The 23,256-nt window shown below is 39.8% G+C and overlaps 1 protein-coding gene across 3 annotated transcripts in view; it reads right to left on the reverse strand.

Moving 5' to 3' along the window:
* Positions 1-23,256, reverse strand: part of XYLB (xylulokinase) — a 100,028-nt gene that overhangs the window by 39,406 nt on the left and 37,366 nt on the right. For all 3 annotated transcript variants that reach the window (XM_064703856.1, XM_064703854.1, XM_064703855.1), the window contains 3 exons: positions 23,063-23,178; positions 20,737-20,810; positions 19,291-19,387 (listed from right to left, as the gene is read on the reverse strand). In XM_064703856.1, coding sequence (XP_064559926.1) covers positions 19,291-19,387; positions 20,737-20,810; positions 23,063-23,178 — 287 coding nt within the window. The remainder of the gene's footprint in view (positions 1-19,290; positions 19,388-20,736; positions 20,811-23,062; positions 23,179-23,256) is intronic.

Consider the following 23,256-nt stretch of genomic DNA (forward strand, 5'->3'; position numbering starts at 1 on the left):
AGCTGCAAAACTTTTGGAAGAAATTCTGTTTATATATAAAATATGGTTTTCATCCAAACCAAACTACGAGCAATTACAATTAATAATCTTACAAGTGAATCCCTAAACTTAGAAGTACAGTAAGGCTGACATAAATGGAAATTACACGTTTTCTAGGGCTGAACTCATTAAAACTTTGTATCTATAAATAAAAGATAGGGCAGGCATTAATAAATCTTAACAAGTAACCACAAAGAGGACACAATTCCATTTTAATCATAGCATGAAAATAAGCTACTGAGCTAAGTGTGGAAGTGCTGTTATATTGACACTAGAAATGTAAAAAAAATAAGATAGAAAGGCTTAAAATGCCTAGTTTTCACTGAGGATATTGATAGAATCAACACACTGGTGAAAGGCAGGCAATCATTACATGTTGTAAAATAAAAGAACAAATTATATTGCAAAGATATAGGAAAACCATGGCAGCGAGTGTTGCCATACACTAATGAATACCTGAAGCCAGAGCAGTTATTTGTACCAACTTGTAACATAATCCATATGGTCTGAATATCACATCAATACCAGGACCATAAAACAGCCCCCTTGCCCAGGATGGAGGCAGTGATCAAAACACACACAAATCTCTCACAGACTGCCTGAACAGGAAATACAGGAACCACAACACACTAAAGTTATCTCTATATTAGGATAAATTAAGAAACTAATAAATATTAGGCTAAACATCATGCTCACATCTGCTTACTGCTACAACATCTCAAGAAACTTAAGAAAAAAACTCAAAGCAACTTTTGACTTAAGCACAAAATCCATGGGTTCAGGAGGTCAACAAGGGATGTTTAGAACAAGTCATGTTACCCAAGCAAAAGTTGTGTACAAATGGAGTGCCCAATTATTACGTTACCTGTGGAAAATATAAATGCTTTACACAAGCATAAATTTCCAACAGGTATTTAGATGAGGTCGTTCACCAAAGCTTCTTGTAGAAAGAAGGCTGCCACAGGACAAAATGGTCTCACAAATTATTGATCGTTTTTTTAAATTACATGACACAAAGGGTAGAAGTAAGTGATAAATTTCTTCAGCTGCTATTGAAAGGTAAATTGGGGAAAAGCAGAGAATTGGACAACAAGCCCAACACTGAAGAGACCCAAATTTGCACACCCAACAGGCTCTGAAGTTTTATCTTTGAGTAAAGCATGGTAAAATTTAAAAATTTCATACAAATACCAGATCAATACTCAAAAACTAGAAAAAGCAAGTACATTAGAAGCTTTTATAAAAGGAATAAAGCCAGAATCAGCAGTTTGCCACCAGCTAAATAAAAGCTGAGTCTCTGTTTGAATACTCAGTGCAGCACCACTCTTACATCTCAAAAAGAATGTAGGAGAAATGAAAACAATATAGAGACACAACAAGGCTGATCAAAGGTGGGACAGCTTCCAACCAGACTTGAGTAATCCTGATGACAATTATTCAGCCAAGAAAGAAATGGCTGAGGGGATACCAGGAGGAGCTCAGCAGGGCACGTGAAGTCAGAGAAGATAAATACAGAATAACTATTCTCTGTTACTCATAGTACAAATCCTACCAAGGTGCAAATGAAGTTATGACATGCTTACCACAAACAAAAAACAGGGACAATCTCACACAATGCACAGCTCAGGTGAAGCTCTCGGTGCTGCAGGATACCAAAAACCTACATGTTTTTAAAGATATCATGGGGAAAAGCCCACCAACAAATGTTACATAAAAAACCTGAGGTTTGGGAAGTTGCTAAGCTGCAGAGCAGGAGGATGTTCAAGCCTTGCATGTGTGAGAGACTGGCCACTGTCAGAGGAAGACTTTGGCCCAGCTCTGCCTTCAGCCTGACTCAGGATAACCATTTTTGCCTTTGCAAACAGCAGCAAAACGACTTCATCTCTGGGCACTCATGAAAGAGCCTCTCCTTAATTCTCTTTTGAACAAAAGCCTGCAAATCAGGTCAAGCCAGAGGTGATCCAAAAGACTTTTCAGCTGGGAAGACGCAGCTCGTTCAATTTTCCTTGCCCTGTCACATAATACATGAAAGTATTTTACAATGGGTCTTTAAAAACTTTACTATCAAGCCAAAAAATAAGGCACCTTCAAATCTTGCAAAGATATATTTGATTCTACCAGCCCCAAATGTCCAAGTGAAGCCATTCCCCCCCTCAATAATTTTGTTTCAAAAGTTATAAAAAGACAAAAGTCGTACAACCTTAATTATATTTTTCATAATCCTGAAGATTGTTGCAATCTTGACCTTTTTACCCACGTGCTAATGCAACTTCACATTAATCTTCTCTGTTTAGCAGGAGTTATCAAATGCCATATAGCATGTAAACTACATCTTGATTGCTGAGAAAACATCTCTTTGCCAAGCATTATTTAGGAAGGTACTGAAGTTTCATTGACTTGAGAGGTACCTAAGCACCTTCTTGCATCAGAAATATCTGATCCTGACAGCACTGAGCCAACTGGAGCCAAAATTCTGGACTTCAACCCCAAAACCTCAGTCCAAAATATCCCACACAAAGGGATGGCCGATCAAGATGCTGCTTTGCCTTCTTTGACTGTCATGAAGGGTAGAACACAAGGCAGATTGAAGACAGAGCATTTCTGTTTGTCAGAAATAATTAAACTTATCACTGACTTTCTGCAAAACTCAAAAGCCATCTGGGAAAAGAGCAGTATGTCTCCACATCTTGTGAGTGACAAGGTCAGACCACCCCTCACTTCCTTGGTTGCATCTCCATCACTGACTCTGTTCATCATGCTGTAAATTAATCCATGAAAAATTTGGATGGAGTACCTACTGTAATTAGCTCTATCTCTCCAAAGAAGGCAAAATGAGATGGGATGGCAGTTGAGGGATCCATTTGGCTCATGGCTGCAGAGTGACAGAACTAGGTCAATATACCAACTTTATTCAGGAGGAGGACAACATAAAATTAGCCTTGTCGTGTTACATTTCCCAGACAAGGTTTTAAGACCTTCAGTTAACAAGAGCTCACTAATAAAATGTTTTATATTTATACTCCTCCCTGGGATCTCTTATTTTTATGTGTCCGATTAGAAACTGTCCTCTATCAGTTTATGGACATTGTCTCACCTTTTTTGGCTGTGTACTTCAGATAAGAGCACCTCAACAAGCCCCCCTAAAGCCTCCTGTTCTTCAGACTTAGCAAGCCCAGCTCCTCCAGCCATAAGACATTTTGGTGGATCTAGGTCCAGTTTGTCAATCAATTTCTTACATTAAGGGGCCCCAAATGATGCACAGTACTCCAGATGTCATCTGCTGAGCTGCTGAATAAAGGACAATAATTCTTCTCCCTCAGCTGCCTGGCTGTGCTTCTGTTGGTACAGCCTGCATGTTCTCAGCCTTCCTAGCTGCAAGAACACACTGCTGGTTCATTTTTAGCTAGAGCTCCCACATCCTTTTCAGCTGAGCTTTCTCCCAGATTCATATCAAGGCAGGGAGAGTCTATGTGCCCCAGGTGCAAGACTTGACATTTTTCCTTGCTGAATTTGATGAGGCTCCCAGCGGACCATTCCTCTGTTTAACATGCAACTTCCATGATTTATTCAGGCCACAAGCATGAGCTTCTCATCATCACAGCAGAGGATAAGCCTGGAGATAGAGCTGAATGTGCAAGACAGGATTAGGTGTACACTGGGTGGAGAAGTGTGTTGCACAGTTCACCTCTTTGGCCTTTTCTCATTAGATCACAAGAGCTCTCTCAGTGTTTGTACTCACAGTGACTGACACACTGGGGGTCTCACTGCTGAAGCTTCTCTGTTCTGACAGACTCACATCCCTGTTCGAGAGATTTCTGCCAGAAATTGCTAAGCACACACTGGTTCACCAATGAAACGACTCAGTTTTCTTGGTGGCTTTCAGGAGGAGGTGAAAAATTCAAGTCAGGAGCTTAGGAAACTGCTTCAAAACATGCCTAAACACAAGTAGCATCATTAGTATCAACAAGTCAATGAGATGACAATGTCTATATTTAAATCTAGGTTCACAATAAAAACAAAAAAAAAAGATCAGACTGTAGCCATGATATTTTCTGAAAAATCCTTTCCTTAGGATTTGTTCTCCTGAGAAGCTGAGAACCTCAGGAACAAAATGTAAACAATGATTATCTGCTGCTATGGAATGCAACAGGTGCATCTGTGATTGGTCTCATGTGGTTGTTGCTAATTAATGGCCAATCACAGTCAGCAGACTCAGACTGTCTGGCACACAAGCCTTTGTTATTCATTCCTTCCTTTTCTATTCTTAGCCAGCCTTCTGATGAAATACTTTCTTCTATTCTTTTAGTATAGTTTTAATATAATATATAACATAAAATAATAAATCAAGCCTTCTGAAACATGGAGTCAGATCCTCATTTCTTCCCTCATCCTCAGAGCCCTGTGAGCACCATCACAGTCAGACTAAAGGTAAAATCCTTTTTTATAAAGATATGTATATTTTCTTCTAAAGGTGCTTCTTTAATTCACAGCTGCAATTGAAGCATAGGGAAGCTTTCACTGCTATTGGCTCCACAGAACCTATTCTACAAGTAAAGAAGCAGCTAAATTTCCAGCAACAATCGTGCAGAAATTGTGTTCCCTTTTGGGTTTTTTTGCCTTCTAAATTTTCTGTGAACTTTGGAAACATCTCAGGAGTGGCCATCTGAACTTGTAATGGCAAATGAAAGAACACAGGACACTCACACAATTAAGTGTGAGGGAGAAGCTGCCACTACACTGACAAGACAAGAAGTACATGTACTTGTATTTATGCAAACCCATGGATACTTATGGATATCAACCAAATGTGCCTCAAGGTAAAGTAAAATAATTTCTGCTGCTAAGATCAGAATAGCAGGGACACCTGTGAATTTTAAAAACAGTTTCAGAATATTTAAAGACTGCCTTTCCACCAAAATACACATCCCTAAAAATAACTTGCAGGGACTGTTTACTAAAATTATTGGTAACATTCATACACCTGGGCATTTCCTTTGCATCATTGTCAAGACTAACACATCAGATAACTGCTGTGCTTGCAGCCCAGAAGCACTTGGGCATTTCATGCATGAGCAGCACTAGGTCAGGAAGAGGTTAATGTGTGGAAACACAAAATGGATTTGGCAAGAAGGAAAAGAAGGAAACAGTGCACTTCAGCAGAAGAATATGACATTTCAGCACATGAGGATATTAAAACATCAGCTATTTTCTTTCTAGGCAACAAGGGATGTGCACCGCTATATGCTCCATATCTTGGCAAACTGAGTGTTACAATTTTCAGAGAACATGGAAGGGAATAACAGAATAATTTCTCAATAGAGTGTGGGCTTTGGATGAGCTGGTATCCACTGAGGATCTGGACATGTCCTTTTCATCTCTCAGTCACAAAACAATTCAAAACACTGTGGGGAAGAAACACTTATTCCCTCCCTGTTCTGTAGCTGAACCTAAATCAAGACCTGAAGTGTCAATTTACCCTCTAGAATCTTTTGTTGCAGTTTAATTTACTTTTCCTCCAATGTAATCCTGGTGTCACCTTACTGTTTAATATTGAAAGCTATTGACAAAGGAAATGCTGATTCATGAAAGTGAGATTTTGCTCTAATGTATTCATGTGAAAACAAATGAGCCTCTACTGCTACATGGTTCTTCCTCTTGCTCACATTTCATTTCAGCCCTGATAGAATTTCAGATGGGGTGAGTGAATCCTTCACAAATGCTGCAGCATTTCTCAGCTGTGGGCCAACAAGCAGAGCAGAGCACTGGAACAGCTGCCCAGGGAGGTCATGGAGTTTCTCTCCCCAGAGACATTCCAGACCCACCTGGGCACATTCCTGTGTCACCTGCTCCAGGTGACCCTGCCCTGGCAGGGCAGTCAGACTGGATGATCTCCAGAGGTCCCTTCCAACCCAAAGAGTTCTGCAATTCTGTGAATAAATTTGATTTCAAAGAAAAGCCTCACATCAGTGCAATAAGAATGCTCCTTGGAGTGTAAAAGGACACAACCACTCGCAGACTGAAGCAGGGCTGTCTCTGAACTTACAGAATCTCTTTATCTGGCTTCTTCCCTATTCATACAGCACATTCTGCTTCATAGATATATATTTGCTGAGGCTTAATCCTGATTAAGATTTATATTCTAATCCAGCACTACTTATCCTCACTATTCACAGCAGCTGCACTATTCATAACCCAGTGCTTCCACTGACACTGATTTGCAGGAGGAAGCAGCACAAGCTCCTGTTGTGCAGCATGGCCAAACCTTAAAGGTCAACACCAACCACGCTTCCTCTCTGCCAGGGCTTCCAGGGCTTCTCCACAACTGATTCCCATTTCACAGTAAGCATTGAAAATAACCTCTACTTGCTCTGCCTGGGTGCTGAGATCCTCATTCTTTGCAGGTTGCTGGTGCCACAACATTCAAGTCAGTTCAAGAATGTCACAGACATCTTTTATGATAAATCCTTTCCTTAGGATTTTTCCTCCTGAGAAGCTGAGAACAAAATGTAAACAATGGTTATCTGCTGCTGTGGAATGTAACAGGTGGATCTCTGGTTGCCCCATGTTGGATGTTTCTAATTAATGGCCAACCACAGCCCAGCTGGCCCAGACAGACAGTCCAAGCCACAAACTTTTGTTATCATTCCTTCCTATTCTATTCTTAGCTAGCCTTCTGAGGAAATTCTTTCTTCTATTCTTTTAGTACAGTTTTAAAGTAACATACATCATAAAATAATAAATCAAGCCTTCTGAAACATGGAGTCAAATCCTCGTATCTTCCCTCAACCTGAGACCCCTGTGAACACCATCACACAAGTACAAGATGATACCATTGCAACATGATCCTAGAAGGCCAGAGGAGTAGTCAAGTTATCCTCTGACAGCAGTGTGGCAAAAAGGCCTGGGAGAAGGACATAAAATATCTCTGTAAGAGCATATTCAAAAATCCTCAAGAGGAATAGGCCAATAATACCAGCCTCAAAACCACAGGACATCTCCTGGAAGGTAGAGATCTGTCTCCAACCCAGAAATTCCTCTCTACACACCACCACTGTGAGGAGACACTCTCCAGCTGCCACCACCCTCAGCAGCAATGCCAGCATGACATCCAGGAGGTTTTCCAGCCAGAATGGTCTCATTTCCATTCCCAGCACAGATCAGGGATGACCATGGGAATAGAGTGGGATGAATAGGCTACATTGACAGATAAAAGCATTTCAGAGACTCATTCTGCAGCCACACTCCATGGATTTGTGCAATGAGGAGCATTGGAGGAAACCAAGAAAGGGAGCATTTTGCTAATTGTATGGCAGCAGTTATAGAGCCTTCAAATGCACAAAACAAAGCAACATGGCAAATATCCTTAGGGTCCTCATCATGATGCAGAAAACAGGGGATTTTAATTCTTTCCAGTAATAAAACATTCTGGTGTCTTTTAGTGCCTTCACAGAACCCTTTGAATAGCTGTGGATGCAGGATGATTCAGAATTCTGAGAAACTGAAACAAGAGGAGGAGGACAGAGACAGTATGGGAAAAGGATTGGGTTTCAATATTTGGAGTACAATGGGCAAAATATTCTCTGGTAACTGGAAAGAAGGCTCACAAAAAAGCTCAGTGCCTTGTCCTACTCTGCCACATACTCCTGGTGTAGACATGAACATAAAAAACAACTAAATCCCAGCATTGGAACTATGTTGTTATAGGACACAAAAGAACACCAGAGCACACCGCTGTTCTGAAGGTGAAGAAAAAAGGGAAGTTTATTTTTTGACTCCAACATTTATAGTTTTCTAAGAGTGACAGTGGATCAGAGGGTGACAGTGCCACCTCTCCAATGACACTAGACAGACCAACAGTTTATCAACTTTCTCCTCTTCCGTAAAAGAATGCAAAACAATGAGTTATTTACAGAAAGTGTGTGAAAAAGTTTGCTACAAGAATGTCAATATCAGAAGGCTTAGAAAATCTTAAAAAACTAAAGCAACAGAACCCCATCTCCCAAAGCCAACTAGCACTTGAATACACTAACTATGCCCACCACATTAGGCTAAAACAGAGCAGCAACCACCTCACAAGCCTCTATCACATCAATTCCTGCAGTTATTCTGCCAGGAAAAGGTTAACCACAGGCTGAAGCTGAATCAGATGTACTCACATGGTTATGGAGCTACTTGCACTGCTTACACCTCAAACACTGGGAGAAAGAGAACATCTATGTAGAGAGAAACCAGAGCCACTGCTGCAAACATCAGCTGTCACCACTGCTCTGCCAGCACCCTGCCTGCATTCATTCCCAAATGCAACAGCGCTTTCCAGAAGGTTGAAAAACAGAAATGAGGTCTCATGGCTTTTGTCTCTACACCCTGCTGTAAATGCAGGGCAGCCACAGCAGAGGCAGCTCCTCCACTTGGGCTGGACACGTGCCATGACACCATCAGAACACATTGAAATGAGGAGCACATTGTATATAAATAATTTATCACCAATGCTGACAAAGGTAAGAACATTTCTGCATGGGGGCTCAACAGGCCAGGCAAATTCTTCCTCAGTGTACAATAATGGGTATAATAATAATTCTTCTCTCAGCTCAAACAGGAGCTCTGGAGAGCACCTGAGAAGCCCCATCAGCTGATGCAGAGCAGAGCCAAGCAGCACCAGGGTGGATGCAGAGGCACAGCACAAGCCTGGCACAGCTCAGCAATGTGGGTCCCACCACGTGTGCCCAGCTTGCCCAGTCATACACCCCTGGTTATGGTGTCATCTTCTCCACATGGGACTGTCACAGGGAGGTTTGGCAGCTGAGGTGCTCCATTTCACCCTCCTGGAGAGCTTCTGAGGAAAACAGCATCTTAAAAATGAAAAATGAGCTTGGACACAGGCGAGTACCTTGGCTGTGCACAAAGCAGGCAAGCCCAACATGGCACACACATCTTCCTCTTTCCTCCCTGGATTTCTACTCATTCCAGTCAGTGTTTTATAAATACAAAAATTATAAAAATATGAACCAAAGAATAAAGGACAACTTGGATCAATCCAGTTCTGATATGTGGAGGCATGCTTCATTTATTTTGGATGTTTTAATCATAGAGATGCATCATGTGAAAGGAGCATTTTCCTCGCTAGCTAGCAGTATTTGAAGTTAGCAAAACAGAAGCCACTGAACATTTATTCAGGTGAACTCATGTATGTAATGGAGTTTCCTTCAGCAGCTCTCCCTCACTCCTGGGTCTCCTATGACTCTGCTACCTACATTTATCTTCCTCTGATGATCACAGCTGGGCAGGATTTTCCAACTTTAAACCAGAAAGCCTTGAAGCCTGCATGTGCTAACAGCCCAAACAAAGAGGCAAGAGCAGCAAGAGGTTTATTGTAATAGTGGTATTTTCCAAGCTCTCATCGAACAAAGCATTTAATCTAATGTATTGCACTTAATGAAGAGTCAGGAACTTGTACTGCAAATAACAGATCAGATATAATTGGAATTTGCTCCGCACCACTAGCCTACATATATCAATAAAAACAATAACCACATTGGATTTTGGGCTCACTTCATTTGCATTTCTTAATTTAGTGTTTAACTAATTTAACAATAGTAATGATTTAATTCAAATTACAATCTAAGGAAAATAATTTTACAAAGCCATTAAAGATTTCATTAAGTTCCATCTAAATTAATATTAGCTTTCTTAATATTTTCAGTAAATGATTTTTTTTCCTCTCACCACTGAAACAAACATGAAGTTTCCTTTGTGCAGTGAAGCTTTAGACAAACCTTGTTAGATTTATTGGTATTATTTCAAGCAATTAATTAATATACATTAGAGTTATTTAGAGGAAAAGTACAAAAAAAGGCAGGAAAATGGATGAAGCTGTTTTTAAAACAGTGCATTCAACTTAGGTAATTGTTCTTTGAGCCTTTTATGTGAAGCTCTTAGGGTACACACCATCCCTTAGATCACTTTTTTTCATGATTTTGTGGCATTGCTCCAAAGCATCAGATGCACATGATTACTAAAGGAGTTATTTCATGCAGTTTACTTACAAACAGAGTTTCACATTTCCCAATAGATATGCCAGCAATTTCTTATTCTACTGTGTCATACTTTAAAACAATGGTTTCAGATGTTCACCTCCATTTCAGTGGGTACAAAGCCTTTGTGTTCACAAAATTAAGTGCCCCACATGAGCTTTGTATCACTTGCTCTGCAGTAAAACTGTTCATTTGCAGGTAACCTTAAGTCATTTAACTAGAAGTGCTCTTAATTTGAAGAGATTAGTCAAGCAGCTCTTCACTTGTACATTTGTATTGCCATTATAATTAGAACTACTTCAAAATAACAAAAAGTTCATTTTTGACCAGAATAAACACAGGGAAAAAAAAAAAAATCAAGAGCATCTCAAGTGAAGAGAATGGATGCTTTTGAAAATATCCTTCAAAATCCCTCAGGCTCTGTGACCAGTGACCACCTTCATTCCAACACCCCTCACAGGGCTGCTGCCACACAGGATAGAATATACAACATTTCTGTATGTTTTAAGCTTCCCACCAAGAAAATGGCTGTGTGCAGATAAATTCTGACATCTACCCTGCTCAGTAACAGATGTTGGCAATGGAGAGGGAAGGAGCTGAGTGACCACTCCTGGAAACACAAAGGAGGGATGCCCTGAAATGGATGTGGATACCTCCAGGGTACAAAACCCTCTACCAACAAACCCCACTGTTAAAATACAACAAAAGTGATACTAAGCTGTTGAAAATAAGATATAAGAACACCCTGAGGAAGCTGCTAAATGATGGAGTGCCTTGGCAAGATAGACAAGCACGCTGAAACTTGTGCTACCAACTTTAGAAACTGAACGTGCTTACAAGTCAGTTCATTTGTTAGTGTTACTGCAAAAGTGGAAATGGAAATGATTTATATTTGACAAAGATGCAGCTGATATTTACAACCAGGAGCTAATTGAACTTTCATCCACCAGAACTTCTGAAAACGTCTAATAAATATGCATTTCAGAAGAATCCATGGAAATAGGCACAATAAGAGGTGAAGCATGAGGTGCTAAGCCACAGTTTAGGAACATTTCAGATAAATATTGACAAGTGAAATTATCTGCAGTAGAGGTATTCTCTAAAGAACTAATTCACTTTGAGATACTATGAAAAATAAAACCATTACAAACCTACCCTTTGCTTGTATGTATATTCATACTTGTATTTTAATTTCAAATTTCCAGCTTTCAGAGATTTCTTGACATTTCTTATTAATCTTCAGATATCATCAAATGGAACACAAATACTTTAAAACCAACACAAGTGGTAGAGAAGTGGCCATTTTTAAACTCACTTTCTACTTGTGTAGTAATTGATGTACAATGCTCAGCAGGTACTCCTGGGTTTAGTTTTACTTTGTCTGATGCTGTACAATCACTCTAACTGCAGTCAGAAAAAGACAATTTCAGATTCAAGCAAACTTTCTTTGTGCTTTTTTATCCATTCTTTGGATTTTCCAGCTAGGAAAGTTATAGCACTGACAAGCTGGAGGTCACTGCAAGGCACTGTCAAGTCCAGCCTTTTGATCATCAAAGTGAAAAGTTATATCACTGTCCAGAAGCTGGGATCTGGAAGCTGGGATTTTCATTCTGTGGATGCTCTAATCTCACTCTTCCACGCACACCATTTTCTCCCTTGGGTTGGTCCTGTCACTGAGCCCAAATTCCAGCCTCCAAGTGCAAAGGTAACACATTTCTGTTCTTACCTCAGACAACTGGACAAGTACACACTGCACTTGAAGGTGGTTTTTCATTAACTTTCCACCTTTTGCCACCTTTTACACTTGAACTAAACTGAGGTTGGGAAACCTTGGGGCTCATACCTGTCATTTTACATTCCCTACATATATCTGTGCTAGTGCATAAGTTAGACACCACATACAAGTTAAATAAGATTACAGTTTTAAGAATATCCTTCATGTGTGTTCTTGAAAACCACAGGCCAGAAAGAGGAAAAATTTTAAAAGTTGCCCAGATTAATTCCTCATGTCTGAAGAGAATTGAAGTTATGCAAGTCAAAAGAAAAATAACTCTTGTCCACAATTGTGTGAACTTTACTTGGGTTTTACTTAAATAAGAAGCATGGGAGGTGGTTGGCCATCTTTTTCCTTGAGATAATCTGGGTAAGCACTGAATAGCTGTCCTCTGGAAATCAAAATTTGGATGGAAACAAAGCTTTAGATATCCAAAATTGTTTTTGAAATTTAGGCAGTAATCTGTTTTTAAGTAAGGGAAAATTGCCTTGCCTAATTTCATGCAGCAATCACAGCTAAAAACTACTGTATGTGCTGGAAGCAGGGAAAGAATGGCTTGGGACCCCTGTTAACACTGAAAACCTCAAGTGTGGGTTGATGCAGCTGAAAGCATTGAGACACTCATGCTCAGGAGAGATGCATAAGCTGAGATGTGTAAAAGAAGCTGAATAACCTTAAGCCAGAAAAAAAAAGGAAATACAGCTGGAAGGACTAGGAAAGTCTTGGGAGAGCTGATTAGAGCTCACTAACAAGACTGTCACATTTGAGCAAAAATGAAAATACAGGAACACACCAGGAGAAAGATTTAAAGTAAGAAATATGTGGCATTTCACTAAGTGCCAACTAGAGGTAAATGTAGTATTTTACAAGCAGAATGATTATGAAAACAGGCCTTCATTTACAGTGATACCAGAATCTGCTATGGGTATAAATGATTACTAAACAGCAATGTTATATAGCTGTGAATCAGATTAACTTATTTTTCCTACAGATTCCCATGTGTCTGAGGTGGAATGGACAACTCTTGCTTTTTAAACTCACTCTTCTGTAACATAAATGATCTCTTTAGACCAGTACACCTAGTTTTAGGGTGGGGGAAAAAAATCTTGCTCTTAAAACTGCCAGTGCTAAAGAATTCGCTACACCACTGTCAATTGCTGCAGTTTGATTTCAGTTTCTGTTAAAAATCTGCACCTTCCTTGTCATTTGAGGTTTGCCTGCTTTCAGCTTCCAGTTATTGAACCATAATGTTTCTGTCTGTAAGGCCCAAGAGTCCCATACTATCAAGTTTCCTTTCCCCAAGAAGGCAGTTATAGACTGCAGTCATGTCATTCCCTTGCTAATCTAATTGGATTTAAAACTGTAGATCAGTCTCAAAAAACAAGCAATAAAAGGAGATTTAGTAGATAACCCAGCTGATCTCCAGGTCCCCAGCTTCCAGAGACCCACAAAGCTCTAACAAACCCAGCAAACTGACAGCTTGACTATTTTTCTGAGTACTGCCTGAACAGCACAGCCACTGACAGAGCCATAAACAATCTCTCCCAACATCAGGGCACAGGAATTGAACCATTTACATACTTGGTCTTTTGCTGACCAAACATTAAAAGCAATTGTTCAAAGAATGACAGCATTTTATCATGGTGTCAGAAGAGAAAGACAGATAGTACCCTTTCTAATCTTTTTTATTAACTCTTCAGATTTTCTGTCTTCATTGTGTTTCCTGTATATGTATGACAACAATAAAGCAAAATAAAAGCAAGACAATAGCCACTGCATGAAGAATTCTGGAGCACGTAAGCAGCTTCCTTATAGCACATGAGGTCATTTCCTTCAGAGACATTTTATCTAACCCTTTAAAAATTAGTTAAACTAATACTTTACTCTCTTGAGCCAAGTAATAATAAAAAGCCAATATTTTGTGAAATACTTGGTCAGGGAATTGGTAATGAGCTAACCAACCTTTCCAGATCACTGGCTTAAAACCAAGCCTTGCTTGATCATGCCTTGAAGGCTCAGCTACGTGATAAAAGTCTGATGCTCTGTGAAAAATAAAAGTGGATAGAGTCAAGTTCTTGGCAAGCTATTGCCCATCCTCACACTGGCACTCTTATCAGGCAGAAGTTTCATCAGAAAATACAAATATCCTCTGCAGCAGAATGACTGGCTTATCTGGGAGGAAGATCCTGCCTCTGATGAATTTCAAAGTACTTTTTGAGCCAACACTCCTCCCTCCAAAATACAGGTTTAAGATGTAATGGCAAGGCATTTCTGTTTGTACTGCATGCCAAGCAGCACACTCTGCCCCATCTCTGTTCCACATATGAATCTGGCTGTTACTGCTATTCACTATTGTTCCAAAAAGAAAACTTCAACCTGTCACTGTCCTCTAATAATTTTTAAACTGTTTTCACAAGCTTGCTGAAGCAAAAGCTCCCTAACAAAGCCAGCACCCTCATGCTGCTGAAACACCATCAGCACTCTCAGCAGCAAACAGCAAGAGACAAGCACGAAGCCAACACAACATTTTAGTATTGATTTCTCTAAGAAATTTAAATCCCACAGGGCATAAACATCAATTTAATCTGTATGCAACTACAAAATGGCCTCACTCCCAGTGTTCCTTATTTCAGCCAAAACACTGCTACAACTGGAGTAAACACACACTCAGCAGTGCAGGCAAAGGCTGACAGAACAAGAATCCCCACTCCCATTAATTCACAGGAGTTTTGGAGAGCACAGTCACAAATGCCAGACAGTCAAGGACAACCAGCAGCAGAAAAATCTGTCTCACAGCCAGACACAAAGGCATCCCTGAAGCATCCCAAGGACCAGTGACATCCTGCCTTGCTAAGAAGGAGAGCCATTTCATCCTCCAAGCCAATATTTTGTTGTGGAGTAACAGCCTCAGGTCTCACCTTTGGGTTTCTGTGCCTCCACATGATAACAGGAACAATAAAACACAACTGCTCCATGCTGTACTAAGTGATAGTTAGGAACAAGGGAAGTGGTGGAGTCACTGTCCCTGGAAGTATTCAAAAAACGTGTAGGCATGGCATTTCATGAGATGTCTTAGTGGGCATGCTGGTGTTAGGTTAAATGTTGGATGTGATGATCTTGGAGTTCTTTTCCAATCTTAATGATTCCTTGATTCTGTTTCCTGAGCATCCCTGACTCCATTAGACTGCCTTCCCTGCAGGAAAAAAGCCCCACATTACTGCTACCTCCAGCCTGCTGAGAAGGGCATCAGAAGAAAATACCACCTGAAGAAAATTCATCACCTTGGGGTTCACCCTCATGTAATCTTAAACTGAGTTCTTCAGAAATGTAAGTCCCCTCTCTAATTCCTGAGAAATCAGGCCCAGCATGCTCTGACATTGCTCTTTTTCTTCTTAGCACTTCAGGACTGCTATTTTTTTTTTTCAAGAATGCACCCCATTGAAAAAAATCAGCTCATTCTTACAGCAGTGCAAAGCCCCAGGCATGTCAGTGTCACCCCAGCCAGCACTTAAGCACCAATACAGTCTCTAGAATTCAAAGCACCAAAATCATTTGTGAGTGATGGATTTATGTTAGAAACTATAAATTACACAATAATCACAGACAGGGTTTTATGGACAAAGCCTGCACTTATAAAATGTGGCACCTTCTACCCACCTGCTCCTGCTGAGCACAGTTGGGTGGTAGAATCAGATTCCTGAGGGTGCAAAGGTGACAGAACAGCACCTTGGGCAATTGGAGTATTATGGATCACTGACAGGCACAAAAACAAGACAGAAAGCCCTGTCCAAAGTTAACAGCTTCAACACAGACCCCACCCCAGATAATCAGCCTTCCTACATGGCAGGATTTATTAATTGTGCTGCAGTCCACAAAAGCTGACGTGACACAACTCTAACACACCTGATCCAACATGTGTTGACTCAGGGCTCAGGTTACCATTGTCATGAAGGTTCCTACACTCTAGAGCAAAATGTAATTTAAATATCTATTGACTACATATGTGATCAGCACAGAGCCTTTACCTGTGTGCTATTTTCCTTCAGCATACGTAAGATACATCATGGCATATTTACTTCACCTATCAGTAAAGTGGGGGATGGATTTTGCTCCCAAAATTATTCAGTTTTGTGGGTTTCCACCAGAACAGCCTCACTAGGTCCAAGCAAGAACCATGGCAACATTCTCCAGCCAGTGTCAATTTTAGGATGAACTTCAGGATTGCTTGGTCAGGAACAGAAGCAACTGTGAAGTGATCATCAAGATTATTGAAGTATATACTGGCAGATCAGTCTGAACCACTGACAGCTTTATAGCTGCTGTAACCACCAGTGTCACTGAGCTGCAGACACTGTCATTTCTCCACAAAGTTACCATGGTTTTGACTTCAGAGAGTCCCTTAACCATGCAGCAAGCATGGCTTCAAGTCCAGCCTCTGAACTGCACTTGTGAGCTTGGCTTTCCAAGGGGAATGACTGCAAGCAATAAAAGGAAGTGAAAAAATAGGTGTTTATGATACCATCAAAATTCAGGAAAATAAAGGCAGAACAGCAAACCCTCACCTTATCTTCATGAATCTCTGAATGGGAGGATGTAAACAACAAGGACAGACCAAACTTCACTTGTTTGTTTCTAGATTCAACACTCAGTCCACCCCTTAAGCACATAAGCAAAACAGGATACAGGGTGTTACTGAATGATTTCCTCTGAAACCTGATTGAGAAAGATTAGAGCAATTAGAACAGAGTGACACACACTTTGAAAGCCCTTAAATCACAATTAATATAAGGTTTAACCTTTCTCCTAAGGATCATCTGGTGACTGTGTGCCATTTTCAGAACAAGGCTGACACGTCCCAGCCTCAGAGACAAAATTCATGAGACAGAATCCCCTGCCCTCTACTGGCACCAAAGCCACACTGAAATCTGAGCTCGTGTCACAGGCAGCACAAACAGCACCCGAGGAGCTGCTTTAAGGGGTATTTTAAACTATTATTTGTCATTTATATCAGATTTATAATGTGCTGGACACATCCAGCTGGGAATAAAAGCTCACATATAAAAAGCTCTTTCAGCATCATTGCACTCCTTCCCACAGCACCAGCTAGACGGAGGATTCAAAACACTGCTCCTTGCAAGATAATATATTCATTAACTGGAAGCTAATTCTAAGGGATTATCTAATGTTTGTCATGTTCACAGTGCATAACCAAGAACTCTATATGGCAGTTTTTATTTGTTTTTACAGAATTCTCTCACGTACGCTGCTGCTTTTCTGATTACAGCCATCCAAACTGCATTTGGCCCAAGAACAGAGAGGCAGGATCAGAGCTGCCAAAATCATTTTCCAGCGCCTTGGTGCCAGAGCTAGGGAAATTCTTAGCCAGGTTTCTGACTCATTTGCACCACTGTGACAGCACCACACAAACCTCAGGGCAACCCAGCAAGGCATTTGCTGTCACTGACCATGCCACATCCATTTCTGTCACACATTGATTTAATGGGTGTCATCACAGAACCTTCCAGAGCTTGTGAGCACTTCTTACTGTATTCTCACATCAGTGCAAACAACAGCAACAACAACCAAAAAAAGCCAAGATTTACCCTGCTGTGATTATATTTCTGAATGTAAATCAGCTTGATTCCTGGAAATATCAAAGTAAATCCCCCATGTAGGCAAGGCCTAAAAGGAATTGAATAAACACGAGGGTCCCGACTGCATATTTAATCCAAAAAATAAATAAGCTTTTAAATCACATTAAAAGGAAAGGAAAAAAAAAAGGCAGCCTGAAAAACAGCAGCTATTAAACAAGAGAAAGTCTGGCAACGCTGGAGTAATTCCCACAATGCTCATCCTTACCCTGAAACACATTGAGAACACACCCTGTTTCCAGAGCTGTCACACAACAAATGCAGATGTGAGCCTGCCATCACTACACAAACAACAGAGTATGACATTTAAATAATACCACTAAGGAGAAGTGGGAGATGCACACAGCCTACACTATGTACAGCAGCTCTTTTTTAAAGCAACTCATCTGTTAAGTTACCAAATAGCTAAAAGGCCCTAGGGATGCAACAAAAATGTATCTAATATTCCAAAGAATCCATAGGAATATAATCCAATCCCACCTGTTTCCTTTTCATTGTAGGCATCTACAGCATTTTAAAAAATACTAATGAAGAATTCTCAAAGCTTATTAAGTCACATCCTACAACTATTTGGATTTTCGGCTGTCCTACTCAGCCTAAATGTATTTACAGATAATTTATCCCCATTTGTTCCTGTGTCAGGGTTGTCTGATATCTCAAATAGTTCTTCTCACACTCCGGTGCTTGTCTAACCCCTGACATTTACAGACTGCAAAAGTATCCTCAGCCATGAGCTTTCTGGGCTATATAAACCAAGATTTTGGTGCAGCAGAATCTAAGAAGGAAGGATAAACAGGTATTTTAAACACAGCCTATTTGAAACTCTGCCTGTCTCCATAAATAATCCCCAAAAATAAATACAGTTTCAACTATATAAGAAAATATATAACACAAAAACCTTTACAGCATAAATTTATGAGGTGGTGCTGTCAAGCCTTGTGATTTGTTCCAGTATCTTTGCATTTTTTCAACTTTCAGCTCCTGGAGTTCTCTCTTAAAAATAAACAATAAAATTTTTCTGTCCTTCATGATTATTGATAAAAGCCTGGGGGTAGGAATGACTTATGAAGGAGATCAGGATGTAAATAAAAATACTATGATTTTTAAAAATAAAATATTTATTAACAATCCTCCAGATGAGTTAATTCAGCATGTTAAAGATACCACTGGCTGATACACTGTGAGAAAACATCAATACAAATCTTCAGGCTTGTCTGTATTATTTTTGTATAATTGTACACCAAGTAATGATCTGAACCCACTTCTACAGGTAAAATACTGGCTGACTTTGCTGTTCCAATGTGCTAAAAACTATTCATACCAAAAATTCTAGGAAGCTGGAGCTCTGGCTTTCTAAATCACAAGACAGGGAAAGGGCTTCTGCCTTATTAATAGAAAACTGAAGTAAAGAGTTGTGTGACCAGCTTATGGCAGATCCAAGAACTGAGCATAGATTTCAGATCTCCTGAGTTACAGTCTTGTGCTTCAGGCAGAAGGCTGGTCTTTTCACTTAAACATCTATCAAAGGCCAAACTCTTATTTAAAAATGGAAAATGCAGCTCAGAAACAATGAGACAGCAAGAATACTTGAAAAAGAAGTCTTCTTAAAGCTAAACCTCTTTGGTCCTAATGCTACCATCTGCAAAAACTTGCACCCAACACACCATCAATAATTTTTCTGAGAGACCAAACTCAGAATCCAGACCAGTTTCTGTATCCACAAGGCAGGACAGGGATGACAGCACTGACATTGCTGCCTTTGGCCCCCAGTGCCATTAGTTCTCATCATACTCACAGACTTTATATCCCAGCTTCTCAGCATGAATCCTCTTGGCCATGAACTGCCCTTCAATCAGCGCTCGTATTTCTACTTCCTTTGGAAACCTTGTAACCTGTACCAAAGAGGGGATGAATTACCAACTCCTCACCCAGCACTCACTGCCAAGCTGCAGAGTGGTTAAAAACAGGTTTATAGTTGATTCTCTTTGCCTTCACCCTGAAGTCTGCTCTCATCTAGGCCCAGCTCTGCATTCATACACAAGATGGACCTAAAGCCTCATGACAGAGAGCACAACCCATAACCTCAATGCTGTTGGCAAATACATCAAACTTGAAGTTGATGCACAATGGGAAGAAGTTCAGGGCAAGTTGTAAACTTTTCCTTAAGCATTTCCCATCACCAAGAGCTGCTTAGGAATCAATATCTCAAAAATACAAATTGAAAGCAATTATAGAATATAAAGTTACATAAAATTCAGATCAATTAAGCAATGCCACAGAAGTCTAAATCTATTTCTGTCTTCACAAAAGTGAAACCATGTAATATTTTCATTAATTTGTTTCCATCTATAACATTTTTCTGTCCTTTCATCAATGAGGAAACAGAAGCAGGAGAATATTGAACAGCAAACAAATAGAGGGAATCCTTCACATGAAGTTGAGTTTCTCCATGCACTGCACTAAGTGCCTACATTTGTGTAACAGCCAGAAGTGATTAAGCATTCATTTAACAGCCAACACTTCAGAGAGTGGAGCTGCACTGTAAACACCAGATAGCATCAATCTATGTTCACCTACGTGAGGTCTGATCGACTGGGAGTCATGATTGATCAAAGACACCTCCTGAGTCTCAGTACCACCCAGAAAGCCAAGCATCTAAATAACAGCCATTCCTCAAAAAAAAACCAAAAAAACAATATACAAAGAACTTCCCATAACTTAACTTCTATTTTATTCCACTTGGACTTGAGCCTGTGCCTACTTAAATATCACTATGTGGCTTCTAGGTTACTTCCAGTCATGCAGGGCAGCAAAATGAGGACTAAGTTCACACATATATATAGACAAAATATTACAGCCCAACGTTTCAACACACCCTTATCTACGAGTTTAAAATTTAAAAAACAAGGCCTCAGTCATGTACATGTACTAAGTTCTCAGTAAGCTTAAAGTTAATCCTGTCTCAAAGACAGTGTTGGTTTCAGTAAATCCACATTTTCCAGTAAAGAAAGTATATCATGAAAAAAATACCATCTAAGTTCTAGTTTAGACACTGCTCTGTAGATGCTCTCAAGCCACAGACCAAGTATTTCCTTATGAAAATCATTCCAGGGACTTGCACCAATAAATGAAACTGGACAGCAAATATTTCAGACAGAAAGAAAAAAATATATAATGGCAAAAACTTGAAACCTTGACAGCATTCCTTCAAAGTTTGAGACATTAACCAGATTATTACTACCTTTTGGTTGTCTCTGTTGAATCTGTGAACCCCAACTGCTTCAGGAGTAATTTCCATCACATCAAAGTAGAAACCTGCATCAAGAAACATTAAAGTTGTCATGTTTGCTCCCAGGTCCAAAGCTAGAATCTTATTTCTGCACACAGCTAAAATGATAATAGATGTTTATCATGTACTTGGAAATATGAGTCACCACACAGCCTGCTTCTTTACTAATTTCAGTCCACACATCAACTTCTTAATGTTCTGAGCCATGTGGTAGGATTCTTGGGGCTCTCCTGTGCAGAGCCAGGAGCTGGACTTTAATGATCCCTGCCAACTCAGGATATTCTATAATTCTGTGTTTCTCTCAGTTTCCAAGTATGGATATTAAACATGCCAAAAAATGTAATACACACCAAGCCTATAAGAAAGGATACATCTACCACAATGCACACATTTGCAAGTAACACAGCTAATACACAACTCACACTAGAAATATTCTGAGTAGGTCATGTGCAAGGGTGAAAGGAGGAAAAAACCACACACAGAAAAAAAATAAGTTGGTAAGAAGAGTACAGGAATATTGGAACATCTCATACCCTGGATTAGATTTCATGAGCTTATTAGAGAACATCAGATATTTTAAGTCACGAAGCAGAGCTGGTCTCTGAATAGTTTTGATGAGATCTGAGGAAATGCTGTAATGCTTTGTAGACAGCTAGACAAAGATTTCTTTGGGTTGGTCAGAAAAGATATTCAAGAAAGGAGACCAGAAAAAAAAAATGAGGACAAAAAACTGAACAGAATAGCTAAGAAACTAAGGAGAGTTTCTGAGGTTCTAACCTTGGAACAAAACTGTGCTGCCCTAGCAGACCTGGCAAAATAAAACCCAAAATAATTCTGCGCTTTAGCACACATAACCTTTCTGGTTAAACATTCTGCAAAGCTGCCAGCCAGCAACTCTGTGTGCCACAGATCTGCAGGGGCAGCACATCCCAACATTCCAGTCCTGACCTCCAAACCCCTCCCCACACCACAGGGAGCACAGGGAACAAGGAATTAAAGGAGAGGGGTATTTAAACAGCTATGCCTTTGCTTTGCTCCCTCCAGGCACTTAAATTATGGAGATTATTGCATTTGTTACAGATATACCCAGAGGTTATTCTAGTATACAGATTCTTGAGGATGACTTTCATGAAACACCCATTTTATAGAGGAGTGAGACATGGAAGTGAATATACTATAACACAAACTTTAAAACTTTAAGGCACTGTCCTGGTTCAGTAACAATATTTTCATCAACTTCCAATTTTTTTAATACTGTCTAAACTGGCTGACTTTGGGGTTTTAGAATAATTTCTTCCCATTTTCTAAAACACTAGAATTGATTTTTCTTCCAGTGAAAAGAGATTCCTGGTCATTTTAATACCCCACAGAGACTGGATTTGACAGACAACATAACAGAGCTTCTAAAAATGAAAAATCTAATCTCAAAGTGTCAAGAGGCTCTATCTTAAATTCACTTTGCTAAGGAGTGAACCCTTCTATAGCTTAAATATCTACATTTAAAAACTTTGCTGCCTGTAATTTTTACATTCATTTTACCTATATCAATTCACACCTGAGATGATGGTGATGATTTCATACCCTGCTCTGGGTCCATTTTAATCTTGATTAGACATGTGCTCACTTTTCAACAGCTTATTTCAGAGCTATATATTAGACTTGTAAAATGTTAAACTGTGGGAGAGAAAATAATGAAAAACTTCAAATCCATGAGTTTAGTAGTATTTTTAAAATATTTCCATCATCAGAATTTTGTTACATTTCACTTACTAAGCATAACACAGGGGAAAAAACAGGGATGAAATGATTCTGTGACATACACTAGGGAAAATGCAGGAAATCCAGGCATCCCTTGACATCGTTGCTCTGTACACATGCATGAACAAGATTCTAGAGTAATGACTGAGAAATAAATAATATGGAGGTACTTAATTCACTTGGTTTGAGTCTTCAGAAAAAGAAATAAACTTTAATGAAAATCTCCTTCAAAAATTACTAGTTTTAAACATTCTACAGCTAAGATGTTACTAACACCCTTCCAACAACCACAGGAGATCCATAAATATAATTTTCTTAGTCAGTGAACATTGAAGGAAAACACTGTGATGACACTTAGGTTGTCAACAGAGCATTTCCAAGCACACATTAGGAATTTCTCTTGCTCTAGTTAACTTCATTCCTGACCTTTATGATGACCCAAGTAAAAAGGAGGTACAGCACCTACTGCAGTTTGAGTCCCAGCAAACCCTCAAAGTCCCAGCCCTGCCAAGGCTCATACCCAAGTTTCCACTGTTTCCAGCATCAGTTGATGATAAGCCTTTGGAGAATTCATCCCAGGAGCCTGAAGCACACTCATCCCTGATCCTCTCTCTCATCAGAGAGCCATTCTTAAAACTGAAACACACAAACACATCATATGCATTTTCCAAAATGTTTACCTCTAGATTTAAAGCATTTTGTTCCTTTACTTGA

The sequence above is a fragment of the Zonotrichia leucophrys genome, chromosome 2, assembly GCF_028769735.1.
Source record: "Zonotrichia leucophrys gambelii isolate GWCS_2022_RI chromosome 2, RI_Zleu_2.0, whole genome shotgun sequence".
Classification (NCBI taxonomy): domain Eukaryota; kingdom Metazoa; phylum Chordata; class Aves; order Passeriformes; family Passerellidae; genus Zonotrichia; species Zonotrichia leucophrys.